Genomic DNA, 22,624 nt, shown 5'->3' with positions numbered 1-22,624 from the left:
ATCAACTAATAGCACTTGAATTTCATCTCCTGGAGACAAATACTGGTCAGCTATTTAGCCTCTTTGTAATTTTACAGTTTTCTCGAGTAAATTATCTTTTTGATATTACACATCATTAATGTTCACTGAAGTTAAAATTAGCAAAACAAAATTAAGAGGAAGGTTCCTAATTTAAAAAAGGCAGAGTCAAATTGTTATATTAAGTAGTTTTACTCAGAACTGACTTGTAAACAAAATTCTTCGATTTTATTATGAAAATGATAGTAGCTACTCATCGTATAGCAGAGATGCTGAGTCGCAGATATGCACAACAAAAAGATTGCCAAACAAAGCTTTCAGCAAAACAGGTCTTCATCAAAATTAGACCCCCCCCCACCCCCAAGCATGCACATGTGTGCACGAAATGCAGCTCATACACACACATGTTGTATATATATATATATATATATATATATATATATATATATATATATGTGTGTGTGTGTGTGTGTGTGTGTGTTTGTTTTGTCTAATTCTGATGAAGGCCTGTTTGGCTGAAAGCTTTGTTTGATTGACAGTCTTTCTGTTGTGCCTATTTGTGACCCAACATCTTTACTATATGGCGAGTAGTAACTATCCTTTTCATAATATTGTCATTATTCCATCCTGGGTTTTCCATTTTTTGATTGTATCTTCCCATTATCATTATCAGTTTTGACCATCACCAGATTATCTCTTTAAAAGGAGAGAGGAAAAAAAGGGAAACACTCTCCTTCAGAGGGATGCCTACAACTATGCAGTAAAAGTGTATCTCCATGAGAGGTGCCCATGACGTAAACAGGTTTGCACTCAGGTTGGGAATGTTGAAGGCTGCAGTTAACTGCAAAATAATATAAAGCCTGAAACTCATAAACTGGACAACATAAAATTTAAAAAATTCACTATATTAATATGATTGTCAGATACAACCTACTCAAAAGCAAAAACTAGTAAAAAATACATAACTACTGGTGTAGGAAAGTTAGAAGTTTACTAGAAATGAGGTACATAGTGTTTGTCTTTAGAGGTGATTCGCAATTGACAAACTTGCCATTGGCTGTTCCAAGTGAACACTCAACATAAAAAATGAAACATCTGTTCAGACAAGCTTCAATTACATCAATATGAACTGTCAGAAAAGAAAGATGGTAGAGAATAAAGGTAGTAATAAAACAGCTTTTGGTTCTCATTTGAAAAAATGAGGACACGATGTGGGGTACACACTTCAGCATCCTGGCATGAAATGAGCACACAATGTAGGGTACACACTTCAGCATCCTGGCATGTCATTATATTCCAGTAGGATGCCAATAATTGACATGTACATGAAATTTTTATTAATATAAAAACATCAGTTGTTAAATGAACAAAACTTTTTCAAGTACTTAATATATTTATCCTCCTCCTTTTGCAAGGGTTCTCTTCTGTCAGTGAGTCCTCAAGTAGTAGGTGTATGATATTGAATATTTGGTGGACACCAGTGGTTACTGGTATCCAGTTTGTCGCAGACACATAAAATCTGTATGTGGACGTCATCTACTCTGCTACTAATTCTACTAATAAATGTCCAACTTATTTACATCAGTGCCATGTTACTTTTAGTTTGAGATGGGCATGTCTTACAATTAAATTAATGTTCTAAATATTTTAAAATTATATTTGCAGTTTCAGAGTTGTAAGCTTTATACTATTATACAGTTAAATACAGCTTTGATCTCCACCTATCAGATTGTATATATGTTTACACTGCGAGTGCCTCTCTTCACCTGTTCAGTTCCAATTTTACTGAAGTGCTGCATGTTTCCTTTTGACGAGTTACTACATAAAATATTCAAATGCATGTTAGCTGTGTATGGAAGCTGATTTGAGTTTCTAACTTAGTTACTTAGATAATTTACGTTATTATTGTTATTATTATTATTATCATTATTATTAAACAATGGAAAATCCAGGATGGAATGTAACAATATAATGAAAAGGACAGTTGATGCTCACCATACAGCAGAGATGCTGAGTCGCAGAAGGGAATAACAAAAAGATTTGGAAAGTTAACTTTTGGCCAATAAGGCCTTTGTCGAAAGTAGACAACATACATACACGCACACACTCACGCAAACGCAACTCACACACATATGACATGGTAGTCTGGCTCCAACTGTCAGACACTGTGGCCATGTGTGTCAGTTTTGAGTGTGTGCATATGTGTAAGCTATCTATTTTTGACAAATGTCTTGTTACCTGAAAATTAACTTTCTGACAGTCTTTTTGTTGTGCCTTAGTGCGATTCGGCATCTCCATTATATTACTATTATTATTTTATTATTGTAATGTGTAAAAGGTGGTAGGTAGGAATTACTAACACATATGTATATATTTAATAATAATGATAACTTAAAAATGATCAGCATGTAGGCATACATTCAACATAATTTGCTTTGTGAATGTAAAATGATTTGTTCCACACTATTATCATTTATCTTGAAAATGATCCATGCAACATGAAACTAACTAACCAATTATTCTGCTTTTTTTACTTTTTTCCAAACAGATCATCTGATGATGGCTTTTAATCTGAATCTGTTAATAGTTCCATGTGTATGAGCCGTGACTAGAAAGACAGTGTAAAAGAATTTAGTTAGAGCTTATCTGCTACTGCTTGCTTAGTATTCACAAAATTACATGAGATTTATTGAAGAATGAGGATTACCTACATCTAAAAACAGAAAAACCAGCATGGAAAAACAACAATATGAAAAGGACCGATTGCTACTCACTCCACAGAGGAGGCAGTGAGCTGTAGACAGACACAATGAAAAAAAATGCTAAGAATATGAGACATACTTAGCTATGGTCCATTATCAGACATAGAAACACACAGTCACAGTCATCCCCAATAATGACAGTGGCCATGTGTGTGCAAGTTGTGCTTGTGTGAACGTAGATAAGTTTTCAATTTCTGGCAAAGAACTTGTCCTTTAGCAGAATGTATCTAGCATTCTTTTTCATTGTGCCCGTCTGTGATTCAGTACCACCTCTATCTACTCTTTCCATTGCCAATTACGAGGGCGGTTCAGAAAGTAACCTCCGATTGGTCACAGTGCGGGTTGTGGGGGGAGTAGCGACGCCATCTGTGCGTTCACGCACTCAACAGGTCAGTCGGCATCAAGCCGTGGTCGAGTGAACGTCGTACCTGCGCTAGTTTAGTTTTTGTGGCAGTTTGAAATGTGTGCTGCAATAGAAAACCCCGCCAAATGTGAAGTGCGTGCTGTCATAAGGTTTTTTACAGCCAAAGGATATTCTGCAGCAGCTATTCATCGTGAGCTTTGTGCCGTGTACGGACCAAGAGTTATGAGTGAAGGAGTTGTCCGTGAATGGGTACGTTTATTTAAAAGTGGACGAGAAAACGTTCATGATGAAGAGAGGAGTGGTAGACCATCATTGGTGACTGACGAACTCGTTCAGACAGTTGATGCAAAAGTTCGTGAAAATCGACATTTCTCAATGTCGGAGTTGTCTACTGGTTTTCCACAGATTTCTAAGACTCTCTTGTACGAGATAGTGACAGCAAGATTGGGTTACCGTAAGTTCTGTGCACGATGGGTGCCCAAAATTCTTACCGACCACCACAAAACTCAAAGAATGGCCTCTGCATTAGACTTTCTGTCACGTTATGAGGACGAAGGAGAACCATTGTTAAACAGAATCGTGACCGGTGACGAAACCTGGATTAAGTACGTGAACCCTGAGACAAAAGAACAATCAAAGATGTGGGCACATTGAAATTCACTTACCAAACCAAGAAAAGCCTCGCAAGATTTTTCTGTCAGAGAACTGATGGCAACGGTGTTTTGGGATGCCAAAGGGGTGTTGTTGGTTGAATTCATGGAACGTGGTACGACCATTAATCAAGACGTGTACTGTGAAACAATAAAAAAGTTACGACGGGCTATACAGAACAAATGCCGTGGTATGCTGACTTCCGGTATCGTTTTTTTGCACGATAACGCCCGTCCTCACTCTGCTCGCAGAACAACGGCCCTTCTTGAGTCCTTCAAGTGGGACGTTATCAACCATCCACCTTACAGCCCAGACCTGGCGCCAAGTGATTATCACCTCTTCATGCATTTGAAGAAACGGCTCGGGTCACAGCGGTTTGATGACGACGAAGAGCTCAAAGATGCGGTCACAGGCTGGCTCCAGGCACAAGCGGGTGATTTTTATGCAGAATGAATTTCAAAGCTTGTGAAGAGATATGATAAGTGCCTCAATCGCTATGGAGACTATGTAGAAAAATAGTGCAAAGATGTAGTTGTAAGATGTATATATTAAAATATTTTTATTTAACTTGGTGTATTTTTTTAAATCAACCGGAGGTTACTTTCTGAACGGCCCTTGTATCTACACTTGTAAGGACATGTCCATTTACAGTAAACATTATTATCCATCATGTTGTTAACAATGATGTGGATACACAGTTAGTCAGCGAACAGTAGACAATTGCTGAGTGAGACCAGTGCGGTACCTTTTGACTCTATTTACCTTTGTTCAGTTTTCTTTGTTCCTTCCATGAGGTTGGGACCTCTTGAATTCCTGTGGAATGAAAACCATAGACAGCTGTATGTACGATCCTTTATTTGGAACCACAAAACCAGTTGTGGTTTCAAATAAAGGATCTTACATACAGCTTTTGCAGTTTTTCTTTCACAAGATGTACATTCACCGCTGAGGTTGTCCTGAACACACAGTATTTGCAAGCTTTTGATTTGTTCTTTATTTTATATCTCTTGCAGGGTTGTGCAATAAATTACATTTATAAATCATGTCAGTATACATGCTGTTTTTATTGAGACCAGTGATCCCACAAGTGGTGAACCCTAAAAACAATCAATACATGTGAAATGACACTGCTGGCTTCAACAAATGGCATTTCACTAGAACAATCTGTGTTTTGAACAGTGTACATACAAATTTTCACTCTCAAGCAGCTCTAGCTAACAGAAATTCTCCAGTATTTGTGGACTGTGTGCAGCCTAGAAACATTTTGCATCCTCTGCACCGAACAGCACAGTCACCACGATTCCGCCAAATATGCCACATCAGTCAAACTCGAGTTTGAAAATGCTCAAACTTTTGTTTGCCTCTTACGGTGTGCATGACAACATATTGCAGTTAATACTTACTACTGCCTCCCCCATGAACCACTGACCATGGACCTTGCCGTTGGTGGGGACCTTGCATGCCTCAGCGATACAGATAGCCGTACCACAGGTGCAACCACAACGGAGGGGAACCCGTTGAGAGGCCAGACAAACGTGTGGTTCCTGAAGAGGGGCAGTAGCCTTTTCAGTAGTTGCAGGGGCAACAGTCTGGATGATTGACTGATCTGGCCTTGTAACACTAACCAAAACGGCCTTGCTGTGCTGGTACTGTGAACGGCTGAAAGCAAGGGGAAACTACAGCCGTAATTTTTCCTGAGGGCATGCAGCTTTACTGTATGGTTAAATGATGATAGCATCCTCTTGGGTAAAATATTCCGGAGGTAAAACAGTCCCCCATTTCGATCTCTGGGTGGGGACTACTCAAGAGGACGTCGTTATCAGGAGAAAGAAAACTGGCGTTCTACAGATCGGAGCATGGAATGTCAGATCCCTTAATCGGGCAGGTAGGTTAGAAAATTTAAAAAGGGAAATGGATAGGTTAAAGGTAGATATAGTGGGAATTAGTGAAGTTCGGTGGCAGGAGGAACAAGACTTCTGGTCAGGTGAATACAGATTTATAAATACAAAATCAAATAGCGGTAATGCAGAGTAGGTTTAATAATGAATAAAAAATAGGAGTGCGGGTAAGCTACTAAAAACAGCATAGTGAACACATTATTGTGGCCTAATAGACACAAAGCCAACTAGTTCTGCACATGACGAAGAAATTGAAGAAATGTATGATGAAATAAAAGAAATTATTCAGATAGTGAAGGGAGGCGAAAATTTAATAGTCATGGGTGATTGGAATTCGGTAATAGGAAAAGGAAGAGAAGGACATGTAGTAGGTGAACATGGAACGGGGGCAAGGAACGAAAGAGGAAGCCGCCTGGTAGAATTTTGCACAGAGCACAACTTAATCATAGCTAACACTTGGTTCAAGAATCATAAAAGGAGGTTGTATACATGGAAGAAGCCTGGAGATACTAACAGGTTTCAGATATATCATATAATAGTAAGACAGAAATTTAGGAACCAGGTTTTAAATTGTAAGACATTTCCAGGGGCAGACGTGGACTCTGACCACAATCTATTGGTTATGAACTGGTGATGAAAAATGAAGAAACTGCAAAAAGGTGGGAATTCAATGAGATGGGACCTGGATAAACTGAAAGAACCAGAGGTTGTACAGAGTTTCAGGGAGAGCATAAGGGAGCAATTGACAGGAATGGGGGAACGAAATACAGTAGAAGAAGAATGGGTAGCTTTGAGGAATGAAATAGTGAAGGCAGCAGAGGATCAAGTAGGTAAAAAGACAAGGGCTAGTAGAAATCCTTGGGTAACAGAAGAGATACTGAATTTAACTGATGAAAGGAGAAAATATAAATGCAGTAAATGAAGCAGGCAAAGAGGAATACAAACGTCTCAAAAATGAGATCGACAGGAAGTGCAAAATGGCTAAGCAGGCATGGCTAGAGGGCAAATGTAAGGATGTAGAGGCTTATCTCACTAGGGGTAAGATAGATACTGCCTACAGGAAAATTAAAGAGACCTTTGGAGAAAAGAGAACCACTTGCATGAATATCAATGCTCAGATGGAAACCCAGTTCTAAGCAAAGAAGGGAAAGCAGAAAGGTGGAAGGAGTATATAGAGGGTCTATACAAGGGCGATGTACTTGAGGACAATATTATGGAAATGGAAGAGGATGTAGATGAAGATGAAATGGGAGATATGATACTGCGTGAAGAGTTTGACAGAGCACTGAAAGACCTGAGTCGAAACAAGGCCCCCGGAGTAGACAACATTCCATTAGAACTACTGACAGCCTTGAGAGAGCCAGTCCTGACAAAACTCTACCATCTGGTGAGCAAGATGTATGAGACAGGTGAAATACCCTCAGACTTCAAGAAGAATATAATAATTCCAATCCCAAAGAAAGCAGTTGTTGACAAATGTGAAAATTACTGAACTATCAGTTTAATAAGTCACGGCTGCAAAATACTAACGCAAATTCTTTACAGATTAATGGAAAACTTGGTAGACACCGACCTTGGGGAAGATCAGTTTGGATTCTGTAGAAATATTGGAACATGTGAGACAATACTGACCCTACAACTTATCTTAGAAGCTAGATTAAGGAAGTGCAAACCTACATTTCTAGCATTTGTAGACTTAGAGAAAGCTTTTGACAATGTTGACTGGAATACTCTCTTTCAATTCTGAAGGTGTCAGGGGAAAAATATAGGGAGCGAAAGGCTATTTACAATTTGTATAGAAACCAGATGGCAGTTATAAGAGGCGAGGGGCATGAAAGGGAAGCAGTGGTTGGGAAGGGAGTGAGACAGGGTTGTAGCCTTTCCCCGATGTTATTCAATCTGTATATTGAACAAGCAGTGAAGGAAACAAAAGAAAAATTCGGAGTAGGTATTAAAATACATGGAGAAGAAATAAAAACTTTGAGGTTCGCCGATGACATTGTAATTCTGTCAGAGACAGCAAAGGCCTCAGAAGAGCAGTTTAATGGAATGGATAGTGTCTTGAAAGGAGGATATAAGATGAACATCAACAAAAGCAAAACGAGGATAATGGAATGTAGTCGAATTAAGTCGGGTGATTCTGAGGGAATTAGATTAGGAAATGAGACACTTAAAATAGTAAAGGAGTTTTGCTATTTGGGGAGCAAAATAACTGATGATGGTCGAAGTAGAGGGGATATAAAATGTAGACTGGCAATGGCAAGGAAAGCATTTCTATAGAAGAGAAATTTGTTAACATCGAGTATAGATTTAAGTGTGAGGAAGTCATTTCTGAAAGTATTTGTATGGGGTGTAGCCATGTATGGAAGTGAAACATGGACGATAAATAGTTTGGACAAGGAGAGAATAGAACCTTTCGAAATGTGGTGTTACAGAAGAATGCTGAAGATTAGATGGGTAGATCACATAACTAATGAGGAGGTACTGAATAGGAGTGGGGAGAAGTTTGTGGCACAACTTGACTAGAAGAAGGGATCGTTTGGTAGGACATGTTCTGAGGCATCAAGGATCACCAATTTAGTATTGGAGGGCAGCGTGGAGGGTAAAAGTCGTAGAGGGAGACCAAGAGATGAATACACTAAGCAGATTCAGAAGGATGTAGGTTGCAGTAGGTACTGGGAGATGAAGAAGGTTGCACAGGATAGAGTAGCATGGAGAGCTACATCAAACCAGTCTCAGGACTGAAGACCACAACTACAACAACAACTTACTACTGATGCACTTGATGCCCAGGCTCTGTTGTTCATGCCGCCCCTAAACAGAGTACATATCAATACCTGAATGACAACATGCTTAAACGAGTGTGGAAATTGCAGGATCTACACATGCAGCAGGTTCTATACAGTGATGTTATTAGTGACTAATCTCCCTCAGAATTTTGGTGCCACCTTCATGCATTAGTTACAGAAATTTGAAGTATCTGGAGCAACACCCTACCAAGTATGATTTAACCAACTGCCATTTGACATTAAAAGTGCTGTGACTTCCAACAGTAGTGACATGTCTTCACAGTTGGACATTATTAACAAAACTCACAGTATTTTGCACACAGGTGGAGCATCTCAGTATTGTAATGGCATTATAGTCATAGTTTCACCTGATGCTGCAAGAGAACATCAGCTTCTGCTTGTAGAGCAGGTCCATGCACACAGGTAATATCCAGTGGCAAATAAAAGAAACAGAACTGCAGCATTGACACACACCAGCTGGGGCAGCAACACCCACTGGAGCACATGTTGAAGTATCAACAAACAGATGCTGACTCAGTGTTGGTACCACTTGCATATCAGAACACAAGCAAGGAAGTGCATCTCTCCTTGTGGTTACCCAAATGACAAAAATGACTGGATTTAGGCATGACCGGCAGCTCAAAGAAGAAGCACCCAACTACCAAAATTACTACTGATCAAGGAAGACTATTTGTTCCATGAAGTTGACAACCTGAGTGGTTTGCAAGACCACCATACAGCCAGCTACCATCCAACCAGCAATGGGATGGTGAAATGGTGGCATAGGGCTGTGAAATTGTCATTAACGTGCCACCATACATGATGGATATCAGTACTGTTTTAATGCTAACAGGATCATACACGGCTGAAAAACCAGGCACTGGTGCCTCTGAGGTGGATTTTGTTTATGGAGTAACCCTTCAACTTCCCATGGAACATATCATGCAACAGCAGGAGCATTTTCTGTCTACATCTACATCTACATAGATACTCTGCAAGCCAACGTACCCTGTGTGATGGAGGGTAACCAGTAGCACTACTTGTCATTTCCTTTCCTGTTACACTCACAAATAGAGTGAGGCAAAAATGACTGTCTATATGCCTCCTTATGAGGCCTAATCTCTTGTATGTTATCTTCATGGTCCTTACGTGCAATGTACATCGGTGGCAGTAGAATTGTTCAGCAGTCAGCTTCAAATGACAGTTCTCGAAATTTTCTCAATAGAAATTATCGAAAAGAATGTCGCCTTCCCTACAGGGATTCCCACATGAGTTTCTGAAGCACCCCCGTAACACTTACGTGTTGTTTGAAACTACCAGTAACAAATCTAACAGCCCACCTCTGAATTGCTTCAATGTCTACCTTCAATCTGACCTGGTACGGATCCAAAACACTCGAGCAGTATTCAAGAATAGGTTGCACCAGCATCCTACATGTGGTCTCCTTTACAGGCAAACCCTCTATCCTAAAATTCTCTGAATAAACTGATGTCGACTGTTTGCCTCCCCTACCACAGTTCCAACATGCTCATTCCATCTCGTATCGCTTTGCAACATTACGCCCAGAAATTTAAATGACTTGACTGTGTCAAGTAGGACACTAGTAATACTTTATTTGAACATTAAAAGTCTGATATTCCTATTCATCTGCATTAACTTACATTTTTCCACATTTAGAGCTAGCTGCCACTCATCGCACAAACTGGACATTTTGTCTAAGTCCTCTTGTATCTTCCGACAATCACTCAACTTCGACACCTTACTGCACACCATGGCCTCATCAGCAAACAACTGTAGACTGCTGCCCACCCTGTCCGCCTAATTATTTATGTATGTAGAGAACAACAGCAATCCTATTACATTTCCCTGGGGCACCCCTGATGATACCCTTTTCTCTGATGAACACACACTGCCGAGGACAACACACTAGGTTCTATAGCATAAGGAGTCTTCGAGCCACTCACATATATGTGTGAACTTATTCTGTATGCTCATACCTTCTTAACAGCCTGCAATGGGGCACCATGTCAAATGCTTTCTGGAAATCTAGAAATATGGAATCTGCCTGTTGCCCTTCATCCACAGTTCACAGTACATCGTGTGAGAAAAGGTGAAGCTGAGTTTTGCACGAGCGGTGCTTTCTACAGCCCTGCTGATTGGTGGACATAAACTTCTCAGTCTCAACAAAATTTATTATAGTTGAATTGAGAATATGTTCCCGGATTCTGCAGCAAACGGAAGTTAGGGATATTGGTCTGTAATTCTGTGAGTCTATTCTTGTACCCTTCTTATATATGGTGTCACCTGTGCCTTTTTCCAGTCAATTGGGAGTTTGTACTGAGTGTGAGATTGACAAAAAATGCAAGTTAGGTAAGTGGTGAATACCGTAGAGCTGCCACTTGCCATTCAACATGTAAAGCATTATGTTTCTAAATTCTGCCCATCCCCAACACCTCATCACACGGACACAAATATTTTTGACTGTAATGATACACGCACTTGTTCTTGTGCAGTGTTATGAAGGGATGCAGTTAGAGTGTCCCTACAGTCTCCATACACTAGCCTGTATACAGTCTTGGCGAACACACATTGAAAATCCTACAGAGTGGTAAAGCCACTAGCATAATATTAGAATAAGTTAATCCCGTCTAAATATTACCAGGGGACACAACTTCAGCTTAACATTATGACTGTCAACTGAAGCCTACACTATAAGACACAAGTGGTGATGAGACTACACCATCACCTAAGTAGCCTTTGCTTTGCCATCATTGCAAGCTATGCAGGTTTCACAGGATCCAGTGCCGATTTGTCCCAAGGCTGCGCAAATGCTGCATTACAAATTCCCCTTTACCCTGAAGCTCCACTCTACAGGGTGAGAGGGGGGGCAGGGAGAGGGGTGTCTATGTGGCAATGCAATTAGATAACTAAAGACAAACACTGAGAGAGAAAAGTGTGATATGTCTGGCTCAGTTCACATTTGTTCAGTTCTCTTTGCTCCTTCCACATGATTGGTAAGTGTGCAATAAACCAGTATACATTCTGCTTTTGTTTTTATTGTGCTCAGTGATCCTACAACGGTTTTTCATTCTTGACTATATATAATCTGGCAGCTTGTAACAGCCAATAACATTATGTATCTGGTCTTGGTTGTGTAAGTTTCTAGAAGCACTGTTACAACAAATAGAAGCATTTTTGACTCATTCTTAATATAAATTCTTAAGCAAGGAACTCTCTGGGCTCAAATTAAAGGCATTCTTAGTCTTTAAAGAAATTTGATTTGGAGCCTATATTGCAAATACACACTCATATGTAAAGGCGAGATTGCCATTCACCACAAATTACTGCTGCATATCTAAACTTTTGGATGAAAAGAGGTCTTGTTGCAGTCAGACACAGTGGTCAGTGTGTGTGTGTGTGTGTGTGTGTGTGTGTGTGTGTGTGGTAATAGCAATCTGTCCTTTTCATATTGTTGTTATTCCATTCTGGACTTCCCATAGTTTAAATACACATTTATACAACATAAAATATTTAAGTACATGATGAGTTAGAAGTAACAATTACATGCAATATCATCAATTAATTTAATTTTCAAATACTGAAAGACAAGGTTTATTTGAAGATCAGATAGAAAACTATGTTCCTCAGTTTCCTACATTCATCCAAAAGCAACTTTTGAACAAATGAGTTTAACAGTTTTTATGATATTTAAAGATTTATCATTTTTCTGAGTGAAACAGGAAATAAGGCTGAATGATCGTTATAAAGGTCATTAGAGAACCAGTACTGGTTTAAATTGGATTAGGATGAAGAATCAAATTATTCTAAATGACTTGGGGGCCAGACACACAATTGAACCCTGTTTCTCTTAAAGTCCAGTACCTTAACTACTCTAGCCTTTTACTTGACCCCATAACAGGAGCGTGTTTATACAACAGTATCAGTTAATGATACAAGCTTGAAACAAAAACCCTATACACAGTTCTGCTACCAAAATAACACCTAAGATGATGACAGAAACTCCATATTTTCTAGGTGAAATAAAATAATAGGCAAATTTAATAGTTAAAAAAGTGACACTGAACGTAATAATGAATACTTCTAATAACTAAAAAGAGATGAGGCATTTTGATGACATGCCTGGTGTTCTGTCATAAAGTATGTACAACTTCGAGTAAGTGTGGCATGAAAAAGATAGAAATGTGCCACATCCTGCTGCTTCATGGTATAAAGCCATGCATCAGTTACTCTGTCGCTGCCAGCATGGCATTATACCTTGAAGCACCAGGATATAGCTTGTTTCGGTCTTTTTTGTGCTACGCATACTCAAAGTTGTACATACATTATGAGAGAACTCCTGGCATGTCATTGTAATGCCACATCTTTTCTATGGCATGTTTTTATTTTTTAAAAAAATTACTTATTAGAGGCATTCCTTCTTGTATGTTGACTTTGGGTTTTATCCAATCATATGAGCAGAATTTTATGAGAGTTGTTATTTTACAGCATACTGCATAATCCTTAAGTGACAGACTAGTGTAAGCATTGTATGATGTTAACTGCTACTGACTGGTTTTATGGTTATGTACTTTTTGTCATTGAGCCTACATGCTCTTTGGGTATGCCCTACTAAATTTGCTTTTTAATTTTTCTATTGTAAGCTTGTAACCTTGATATATTTTCCTTTTAAGATCTGAGGATGGCAATGCGTATTGCCGGAACTAGTAATCAATTTTGTTAACATAGCAGGCTTGGCAAATAAATTGGTTTCTAAAAGGAGACTACACTATAAACTTATGTGTCACCTCCTGTGCTGAATGATCATGTCAGGTAACCATCAAAGCTGTTAATTGCTTAATTTATTAGACACACAAACATCAATACTTAAAATTACCAGGAAATCTACTACAACTGACAGGGCAACAAGAAAGTAGTTGTTCTACTATAAACTACAACTATAAATTAAACAAATAAATTAGTTTTTTTTCCATACCGTATACACAATATTTCCTAGAAGCAGATAACCACCTTCTCGTCCATTGGCCCATATAACATCTTTCTGCAGAGCAAATAATGGTAGCCAGTACAGCAGTACCGAGTGTACGAGAGCATTGAGGATCCATACCCAGAAAACTCTAACATTGAACAGATCAGCATTCTGAGATGGTTTGTACAGAGCAGGATACTTCAGCATTGTCTCAGCAGAACAGACTTTGTCAAACAGACCCAGTGCAAGTGGTGGAGCTGCTGTGAACAACTAATTCAATGTTTATACTTCAGAAGTTATTTTAATAGTTAACAATGGCACAATAACAATAATAAGAATATGAAATACTTTTTTTAAATAAAGTACAATGGAAAAATTTCATTTACAGCATAATAACAATTTGGAAATGATACATTTTCACTCACCAGATAGAATAGGCTTAAATAGAATGCTTCCTTTATATGGTGAGCAGCAATTTATCCTTTCCATATTGTCATTATTCCATCCTTAATTCATTTAAAGCATCCTGTTATATGTGTGACTTGTCTCATGGTACACAATTTTCAAGTGTTCTGATTTGTTATACAGGAGATGCATTGTGGTGCTACACGCTCAAGTGACTGGTGATATGAAAGTTGTATTCCACAATTGCATATAACTAAGTAAGAGCAGACGATGAGGTTAAAAAAAAAACTTTATTAAATTAGTGAGTGCCAAAATCTGAATATTAATTTTGTGTGTGTTTCAAGAGTGACTGAGAGAAGATGATAAAATAATGCCCCATGAATACAACCTGAGAGAAGATGATAAAATAATGCCCCATGAATACAAGTATTCTTTCTCCATTTTGTTAGTTGATACTTAACAGCACTAATAAGTTACAGACTACTGTCAAGATAGTAATTTATTTTCAAACCATATTTTATAAAAACTGCCTTCAAGTGCAGGAACACCCTTGCAAGGTGAAGTTGACAATAAGAAGTCCCCAGAGTGTGGAAACTTAACATCACAGAGTGGTTCTTCCAGAACTTGCTACAAATATACAGTTAGGTTGGTCACAAAAAGTAGCGCCACTTTGGTCAGTCAACCATTTTCTCAGGGATCCAAGAAGAAAAGTCACATTTCCTTCACAACTAGACTCTAAGAAACAACATGCATTTCTGTGGTCAGTTCGCATTTCTGTGGTTAGTATTGTCAGCTACTGGACTACATGGACTTGTAGTTAAGGTGCCATGTCTGCAGAAATTTTTCTAAAGTGTTGAAGCTGGGGGAGTTGAAGGATGGCTACCAGTTTTCAATGAGCAATCATTTTATTCATCTTACTGCTCACTAGTCACAAAAACTTATTTAGCTAAAATAGTGATGCTAGGTCAAATCAGTGATTGAGTTACAATGGTATGGAATGTCTGGAAGTTTTCTTCGTATCCCATTGTGTCAATGACTCCAACAAAACGAGTATGTCGACTTCCTCACAAAGGGTCCAATACCCAATGGTGGACAATTGCTTATCCACCACATCAATGCATTTGACCTCATCTCTAACGGTAAAGTGAAGGCTTATAATATATGGAAAGGTCAATGGGAGGAAACATAATGGCAAATAATGACAAGGAGACCACCAGTACAATTTCCCACTGGCATTACTACTGTCCTCAAATCACAAAATGCAATTTATATAGTTATCATGGACTTTATGAGAAATTTTGATCCGTAAATGTAACTGAGTTTGTGTTCCCAAGGTGAGATCTTATATGATACCATGGACTTCACATAAGGCGATAGTGCTGCATCTATGTACTGCTTAATCTTTTCCTTATCGAAGAACCTAACAACAATAAGATAGTGACATGTTATACCAAAAACTTCCTAGTGGACTTCACAATCCATGGGCAGATGTGCCAGCTTGCTGCCTGCATAATACAGAAAAGTGCTGGTCTGCCATAGTGAAAGCGTCCACTCTAGCACAATAGCCAGTGAAGTTATCAAACTCTGGGCTCTGACTCTTGCTGCTTGAGGTCCATATAAGATGGCACCTTTTCATAACAATACTGGCAAGACCATATAAATACAGGCCCAGCCTTGCATTATCTGTTGTCACCAGTCTTTTATCCAATGTGGGTCATCCAGTCTCTTTTAAAACTAGCCTCCACCTTCAGTAGCCTCTGGTCTATAGGTTGCACCTAGAACTGATGCTGCTGGGGACTGAAGTAGCACCTTCCACCTGGAGCCTCTGATGGCTGACATGAACCAAGTTCTGGGACCTTCTGAGGTGTACTTTGATTCACAGATGGCAAAATGGGGTGGCCTCCGCTCCTAACTCACTCGAAGCTTGTGATTGGCTGCAGTAGTCACACCTAATGGCATAGCTGGTCTACCCGCAAGATTGCTGCCGCTAAGTTCTTGATATCTGTAGGCCTGACATAACCGTGCACCTGCTGAGATGCTGACACCACTCCTTTGCTGTGGCCGTCTTTTCAGCCCAGTGTCCTTGCATTCATTAGGTGCTGAGCTGGGCAAGCAGTACCACCTAGGGTTATTGCACACCACTGGGCCACTGTCTGCTACAGATATATGAGTTTTGCTGAACAAATATGTTGCTGTTGCCACTGCATTTATGATTCAACATGGCCGAAGAACTGGTTCTTAATACCTGCAGTCCAGTCAACCGACATTAGCCTTAATAACATGGTGTGAAGAATGACCAGTGACATCAAGTAAAGTCATGGGTCAGTATACATCAGCACCAGCGTAGAGGGGTGAGAGAAAATAAACTATACTTTTTGGCTGTGCTGCCTTCAAGTATTGCAGAATGTCAGGCCCATTAGATTGATGGACTCGTTTGAACGTTCAGGGGTAATACAAGAGAAATTTATGCTGGTATGTGTCTTGTAAGGTATACATCATCTGTGCTGTGCTTCACATACAGAACATATGGGCATTACACCACAAGTGCAATGACTGTGCGTGGTTAGCTTTCAGGTGGAGAAATTGAGTTGTATCAAGAGTTGTTAAAGATAAAGTGTCTTTGTGTTTATTCTATTCTGTTTGTCCTAGTATGTTAGACTGCAGCTTCAAAATGAGTGAATCACAGGGACAGATGGTTACCATTCACGAAGGATTTCAGTTTTCCTAGATCAGGTAGCACAAATGAAAGCAGATAATACAGAATTGTACAGGTAGTTGGATGCTATGAAGGAGGACAGAGCCCATTCAGTTTTTGAGTACTTGCTCTATGTACTACTACTGTTAGCCTAGTTGATTCTTTTATGGGCAAGGTGGGGGAGGATATTTTAGTGTTTGTGGATAACCTGCTGACACCTGCAAAGCTTGGTTATTGGACGGATGAACAATTGTTACAAATGGCCTAATAATGTTTAGCAGGAGACACAAAAACTTACATTATGTACCATGAGGATCTGGGAAATGCACAAATATATGAGATGCTGGAGAGAGATTTGATACAAGTATATAAAAGACAGAACAGTTGTAGGTACTATCATAGGCAATTAAATGGTGTATCATGGAAGCAGGGTGAATCCATTGTAAATTTTGTGGACAGGCTAAGAAAACTCACTGTCAATATCTGTGAGTCGGCTGTCAGTGACAACACAAACAAGATCCTGCAAGATACAGCGCAATGTGCATTAGCTGTATTTTTATGGGAAATACCACATGATGTGTCAATTAAAGGGTGGGTGGAATTTGCAAGGGACTTCAAGTGCCGTAAGGGAAACAGCCAACTGTTAAATGGCAGTGGGGGCCCCTGGTGTTCCTTGTAAATTTTAATGCTATAGAAACATAAGGCAGAATTTTGCTTGATTGGTGTAACAGGCAGTAGCTAAAACTAGTTTTTATTAGAGACAGATGTGCAGTTAAACCCTCCGTGGTATAAGTTATGCAGAGTTAGAGGTAATGACGTGCTTTCACTGGGTTCAGCAATATTAAGTTTTCAAGTGGGAGCAAAATAATTCTGGGAATGTATGCTTTGTATACATGGAGGTTACTGCATGATCTTGGTGTTAGATACCCTTTACAAGCATCACATTAAAATTGACCTTCGCAGAAGAAGCAGAGTAGTGCAGTCGCTGTAGTATAGTGGCTACGATACTTGATTGTTGCATGGAGGGAGTTTAAACCTCAGCTGAACTGAAACATTTTAATTTCTATATTCAGTTTGAGTACATTCTAGAAGTATCCACAAATGGCAAGAACCATTGTACTGGAATGTTCTGTAGCTGTATATATACCATACGTGTTCTCGCCGGAGGCAATTCGCTCCGCACTCTTGTATGTGCAAGTGCTGAATAAACCTTTGTTAAGCGAAGTTAGTGGGTCATTCATCTACTTACACCTTCCTCTACATGACATTATTCTGGTGGAGGCACTGGGTATTGGAACTTGTGGTACCGCACATTATCGACAACACAGTGGCTTCCATCAGGCTATGACAGAGCCACCGTTTACGTGGTGAGAAACCCGAGTTCGAGCCATATTCAACAAATCGCAATCAATTGGAGACAGAAGAAGAAGAAGAAGTCACGATGACAGCAACTGTGTGCCACCACATGAGACATCCTTCCGGGTTTTCTGGTGACGATGGCCAAGATCCAAATAAGTCGCTGAAGGAATATGAGTGTATAGCCAAATTTAACAAATGGGATGACACTGTGTGTTTGGCTAATGTATTTTTGTACTTGGAGAGCACTGCCAAGCAATGGTATGAGAACAACAAGGAGAAGTTCACAAGCTGGGAAGTATTCCAGGTGGAACTGCACAAGTATTTCGGCAACACACAATGACAGAAGTGCAAGGCTGAAGATAAATTAAAGTGCAGGGCACAGCATCTAGGAGAAACGACAGCATCCTACATTCAAGACTTCTTGGAGCTGTGTAAAATAGTGGATCCTCGAATGAAGGATGAAGATAAGGTTGCACATCTCAAGGAGGGTGTTGCTGAGGACATATATCAAGTCCTACTCCTGAAGGAGGTTTCGACAGGAGACGACTTCATAAAATGGTACCAGTATATTGAGACAATGCATCAAAAAAGAATTACACACAAGAAGTTTGAATGTCTTCCAAACATCGTATCGATGTCTGTGATGGAGGAAGAAAGTGATTTCACAAGTTTTCTTCATCAGATAGTGAGAGAGGAAGTTCAGAAGGCACCTGGATTGCACAGTGAGCAAAACAACAAGATGCTTCAAGAAGTCACGGGAGGAAGTGAAACAGACATTGAACCCAATCTCTCATCCTTCATTTCCCTTTAAAACGGTAAAAAAGTCGAGACCCAGATGAAGTTACATTCCTATAATGCCGCATGAGGAACCTGTTTGGGCACCAAGGAAAACTGATGTCTGGAGGACCCAGGATAATCAACCAGTCCACTGCAGATGACCGGGACATGTGGTGTGCTATTGTCGAGAAAGGCAGTGGACCAGAAGACAGCAGACCAATCTTAGCCGACGCCACCTCCGGGACAACGAAGATGAACAAGATGATGTGCGTGCAGGATGATGTAGGTCGCCATTGCCGCAAGCTAGCCGCTGGAGAGGACGCTCCCCAACACACCGATCAAGGCCTCCATCGCCGTTTAGAATCTCCAGACGATCATCTAGCCGCCACAACCTGGAAAACTAAAGGGTGCGACCTTCCTTGAAGGTGAGGCCGCTGAAGAGAAAAATCCTCCGCTGTCAATCACTACAAAAATGATAGGAAACTACGTTGATATCCTCATGGATGGCCAACAAGCCCAAGCTCTTGTGGACTCTGGAGCATCATATTGAGTCATTTCAGAGAAGTACCGTCGCCAGTTTCAGAAAACCGTATTTGTCGACAACAAAACATCTCTGCTGAAGGTGGTTAATGGGAAATATGTAAAACCTACAGGAAGATGTGTCATTCGTGTGGGTATAAGTGGCAATACACAGCCCTTAGAATTCATTGTCTTACAAGAGTGTAGTCATGACGTCTTTCTCAGATGGGACTTTTTGAAAGCTTCTCAAGCAGTTATAGGTTGTGGTCGCTAGAAGATTATGCTAGACGAGATGAGATACTGTGGAGAGGAAGATGCGCATCCGAGTGTGTGGAGGCTATGTGTGCTGGATGAATGATCATTCCTGCAGTCAGTGGTAGAAGGGTAACTGTCACATGTCATGCCATGCATCAACCCATGGATCTTGTAGTGAAATGTAAGAGAAGCATACCACTGAAGAATAACTTGGTCATCCCAGCCTCTGTCATCTCGTTTCAGAACGGATTCGGTGAACTGTGGATAGTTAACTGTTGCCAGGAACTGCAGATCCTTCCAAGACGCATGTGCATACCAAATGCTGAGCCATTAATTGCAGAACAGCTGAGCATCATAGAAAGCTCCCATGCCGAGTCTGTGGGCGAAATTAACACTACCACTACAAGACAAGATCTTCTATCTCGACTATCACCAGATCTCACTAAGGAACAACAGAAGAAGCTACTTGCCATTCTTCAAGAGTTCTCTGAATGCTTCAATACACAGGTGAAGAGCAAATTAGACAAATCGATGGTGAAGCACCGGATTAGAACTGGAGACCATCAACCAATAAGCCAGAGAGCATACAGTGTGTCAGCAATGGAACATCGAATAATTCGTGACGAGGTAGAGAAAATGATGAAGAATGACATCATTCAGCCTTCGCAGAGCCCATGGTTATCACCAGTGGTTCTCGTCAGGAAGAAGGATGGCAGATGGTGCTTTTGTGTTGATTACAGGAAGCTTAACAAGATAACTAAAAAGGACGTTTACCCTCTTCCACGAATTGACAATACGCTAGATTTTCTGAAGGGGGCTAAGTTTTTCTCAACCATGGGCATGTACTCGGGATACTGGCAAATTGAAGTACATCAGGCTGATCGTGAGAAAACTGCATTCATCACCCATGAGGACCTATATGAGTTTAAGGTAATGCCATTTGGTTTGTGTAACGTACCAGCAACTTTTGAAGAATGGATAATCTTCTAAGGCACCTTCAGTGGACAATGTGTCTTTGTTATTTAGATGACATTATAGTGTTCTCGGAGACATTTGATGAACACATAAAAAGACTAAGAGCCATTCTTAAGTGTCTCCAACAAGCCGGACTGAAACTTAATCCAAGAAAGTGTCTCTTTGGAGCAAAGGAAATCAAAATACTTGGGCACCTTGTGTCAAATGAAGGTGTGCGGCCAGACCCAAAAAAAGGTGAGGGCTATAACAGAATTTCCTATTCCTAAAAGTATAGAGATGTGAGAAGCTTCCTCGGATTGTGTTCTTATTACCGTCGTTTTATCAATGACTTTTGTATCAAAGCCAGGCCACTCTAAGAGTTGTTAAAAGTTGATGCTAAATTTATCTGGGGTGGTGCTCAACAAGATTATTTCGATGTGCTGCGAAAAACTCTGATGACTGACCCTGAACTTGGTCTGCACGATGAGTTTTTTTTTTGGTGGTTTTAGGGCGCACAACTTCAATGGTCATTAGCGCCCAGACTACATTAGGAATGCACCGCGAGGCGCAAGTTTAAAACAGCAACTAAAAGGGAAAACACGATAAAAGATTGACAGGCATAGGATTTAAAAAAAACGTGAGCAGCTGCTCGTGGGTCATCCGCTAAAATGGCATCTGGAGTACATGGCAGGCCATGATCAAGACACAGTATATTAAAATCTGGACAGGACGTTAAAATGTGGCGGAGCGTCAGCAATTGCCCACATGGGCAGAACGGCGCCAGCGTAGCCGTCAGCAGATGGCGATGGCTGAACCGGCAGTGTCCAATTCGTAACCGGGCCAAAACTACCTCCTCCCGCCGAGAAGGGCATGAGGAGGACGTCCAAGCTGCGGGAAGAGGTTTCAAGGTCCGAAGCTTGTTGTCCGTAAGAGCAGCCCAATCGGCATGCCACAGCGATAAAATGTGCCGACAGATGACCCTGCTACAATCTGATGAAGGGACACAACAAGAAGCTGTCCGAGGCTGGAGGACCGCAGCCTTGGCCGCAGCATCTGCAGCTTCGTTTCCAGGGATACCGACATGGCCAGGAACCCACATAAAGCTAACCGGAGAACCGTCGTCCACCAGCTGCTGAAGAGAGCGTTGGATCTGGTGCACGAAAGGGTGAACCGGATACGGATCACTGAGGCTCTGGATGGCGCTCAGGGAATCGGAGCAGATGACATAAGCAGAATGTCGGTGGCGGCAGATGTAAAGAACAGCCTGGTAGAGAGCAAAGAGCTCAGCTGTGAAGACTGAACAATGGCCATGGAGCCGGTGTTTGAAACTTTGTGCCCCGACAATAAAAGAACACCTGACCCCGTCATTGGTCTTAGAGCCATCTATATAAATGAAGGTCACATTAATGAACATCGAACAAAGTTCGACAAACGAGAGTGGTTTACTGAACCGGGGGTAACCTCCTTTGGGAGCGAGCTGAGGTCAAGGTGAACGCGAACGTGAGCCTGGAGCCAAGGTGGCGTGTGGCTCTCGCCCACTCTAAAGGTTGCAGGGAGTGAAAAATCAAGGTGTTGAAGAAGGCAACGAAAGTGAGCTCCAGGAGGTAGCGGGGCAGAGACATACAACCTGTATTGATGGTCGAGAGAGTCGTCAAAAAAGGAATGATAAGACGGGTGGTCGGGCATTGACAGTAGCCGACAGGCGTACCGACAAAGCAGTGTATCGCGCCGGTAGGTAAGTGGCAATTCACCGGCTTCAGCATGAAGACTCTCGACGGGACTAGTATAAAACGCTCCAATCGCAAGACGTAAACCCCGATGTTGTATGGAGTTGAGGCGGCGTAAGATGGACGGCCGTGCAGAGGAGTATACGAAGCTCCCATAATCCAGCTTGGAGTGGACGATCGACCGATATAGGCGAAGTAGGACGGTTCGATCCGCTCCCCATGACATACCACTGAGAACACGGAGGACATTTAGAGAACGGGTACAACGGGCAGCCAAATAAGATACATGTGGAGACCAGCTAAGTTTCCTGTCAAATGTAAGACCTAAAAATTTTGTTGTCTCCACGAATGGGAGAGCAACGGGACCGAGTCGTAAGGACAGTGGGAGAAACTTTTTGTAGTGCCAGAAGTTAATACAGACCATCTTCTCGGCAGAAAAACGGAAGCCATTGGCGACACTCCAG

At 40.9% G+C, this 22,624-nt stretch overlaps 1 protein-coding gene across 1 annotated transcript in view; it reads right to left on the bottom strand.

Moving 5' to 3' along the window:
- LOC124790110 (probable phospholipid-transporting ATPase IA) overlaps window positions 1–22,624 on the bottom strand; it is a 355,816-nt gene that overhangs the window by 70,902 nt on the left and 262,290 nt on the right. The window contains exon 18 of the mRNA XM_047257683.1: window positions 13,476–13,739. Coding sequence (XP_047113639.1) covers window positions 13,476–13,739 — 264 coding nt within the window. The remainder of the gene's footprint in view (window positions 1–13,475; window positions 13,740–22,624) is intronic.

This window comes from Schistocerca piceifrons, chromosome 3 (assembly GCF_021461385.2).
Source record: "Schistocerca piceifrons isolate TAMUIC-IGC-003096 chromosome 3, iqSchPice1.1, whole genome shotgun sequence".
In the NCBI taxonomy this organism is placed as follows: domain Eukaryota; kingdom Metazoa; phylum Arthropoda; class Insecta; order Orthoptera; family Acrididae; genus Schistocerca; species Schistocerca piceifrons.
The sequence above is the reverse complement of the archived record's forward strand: the minus strand, read 5'-3'. Positions and strand labels throughout refer to the sequence as shown.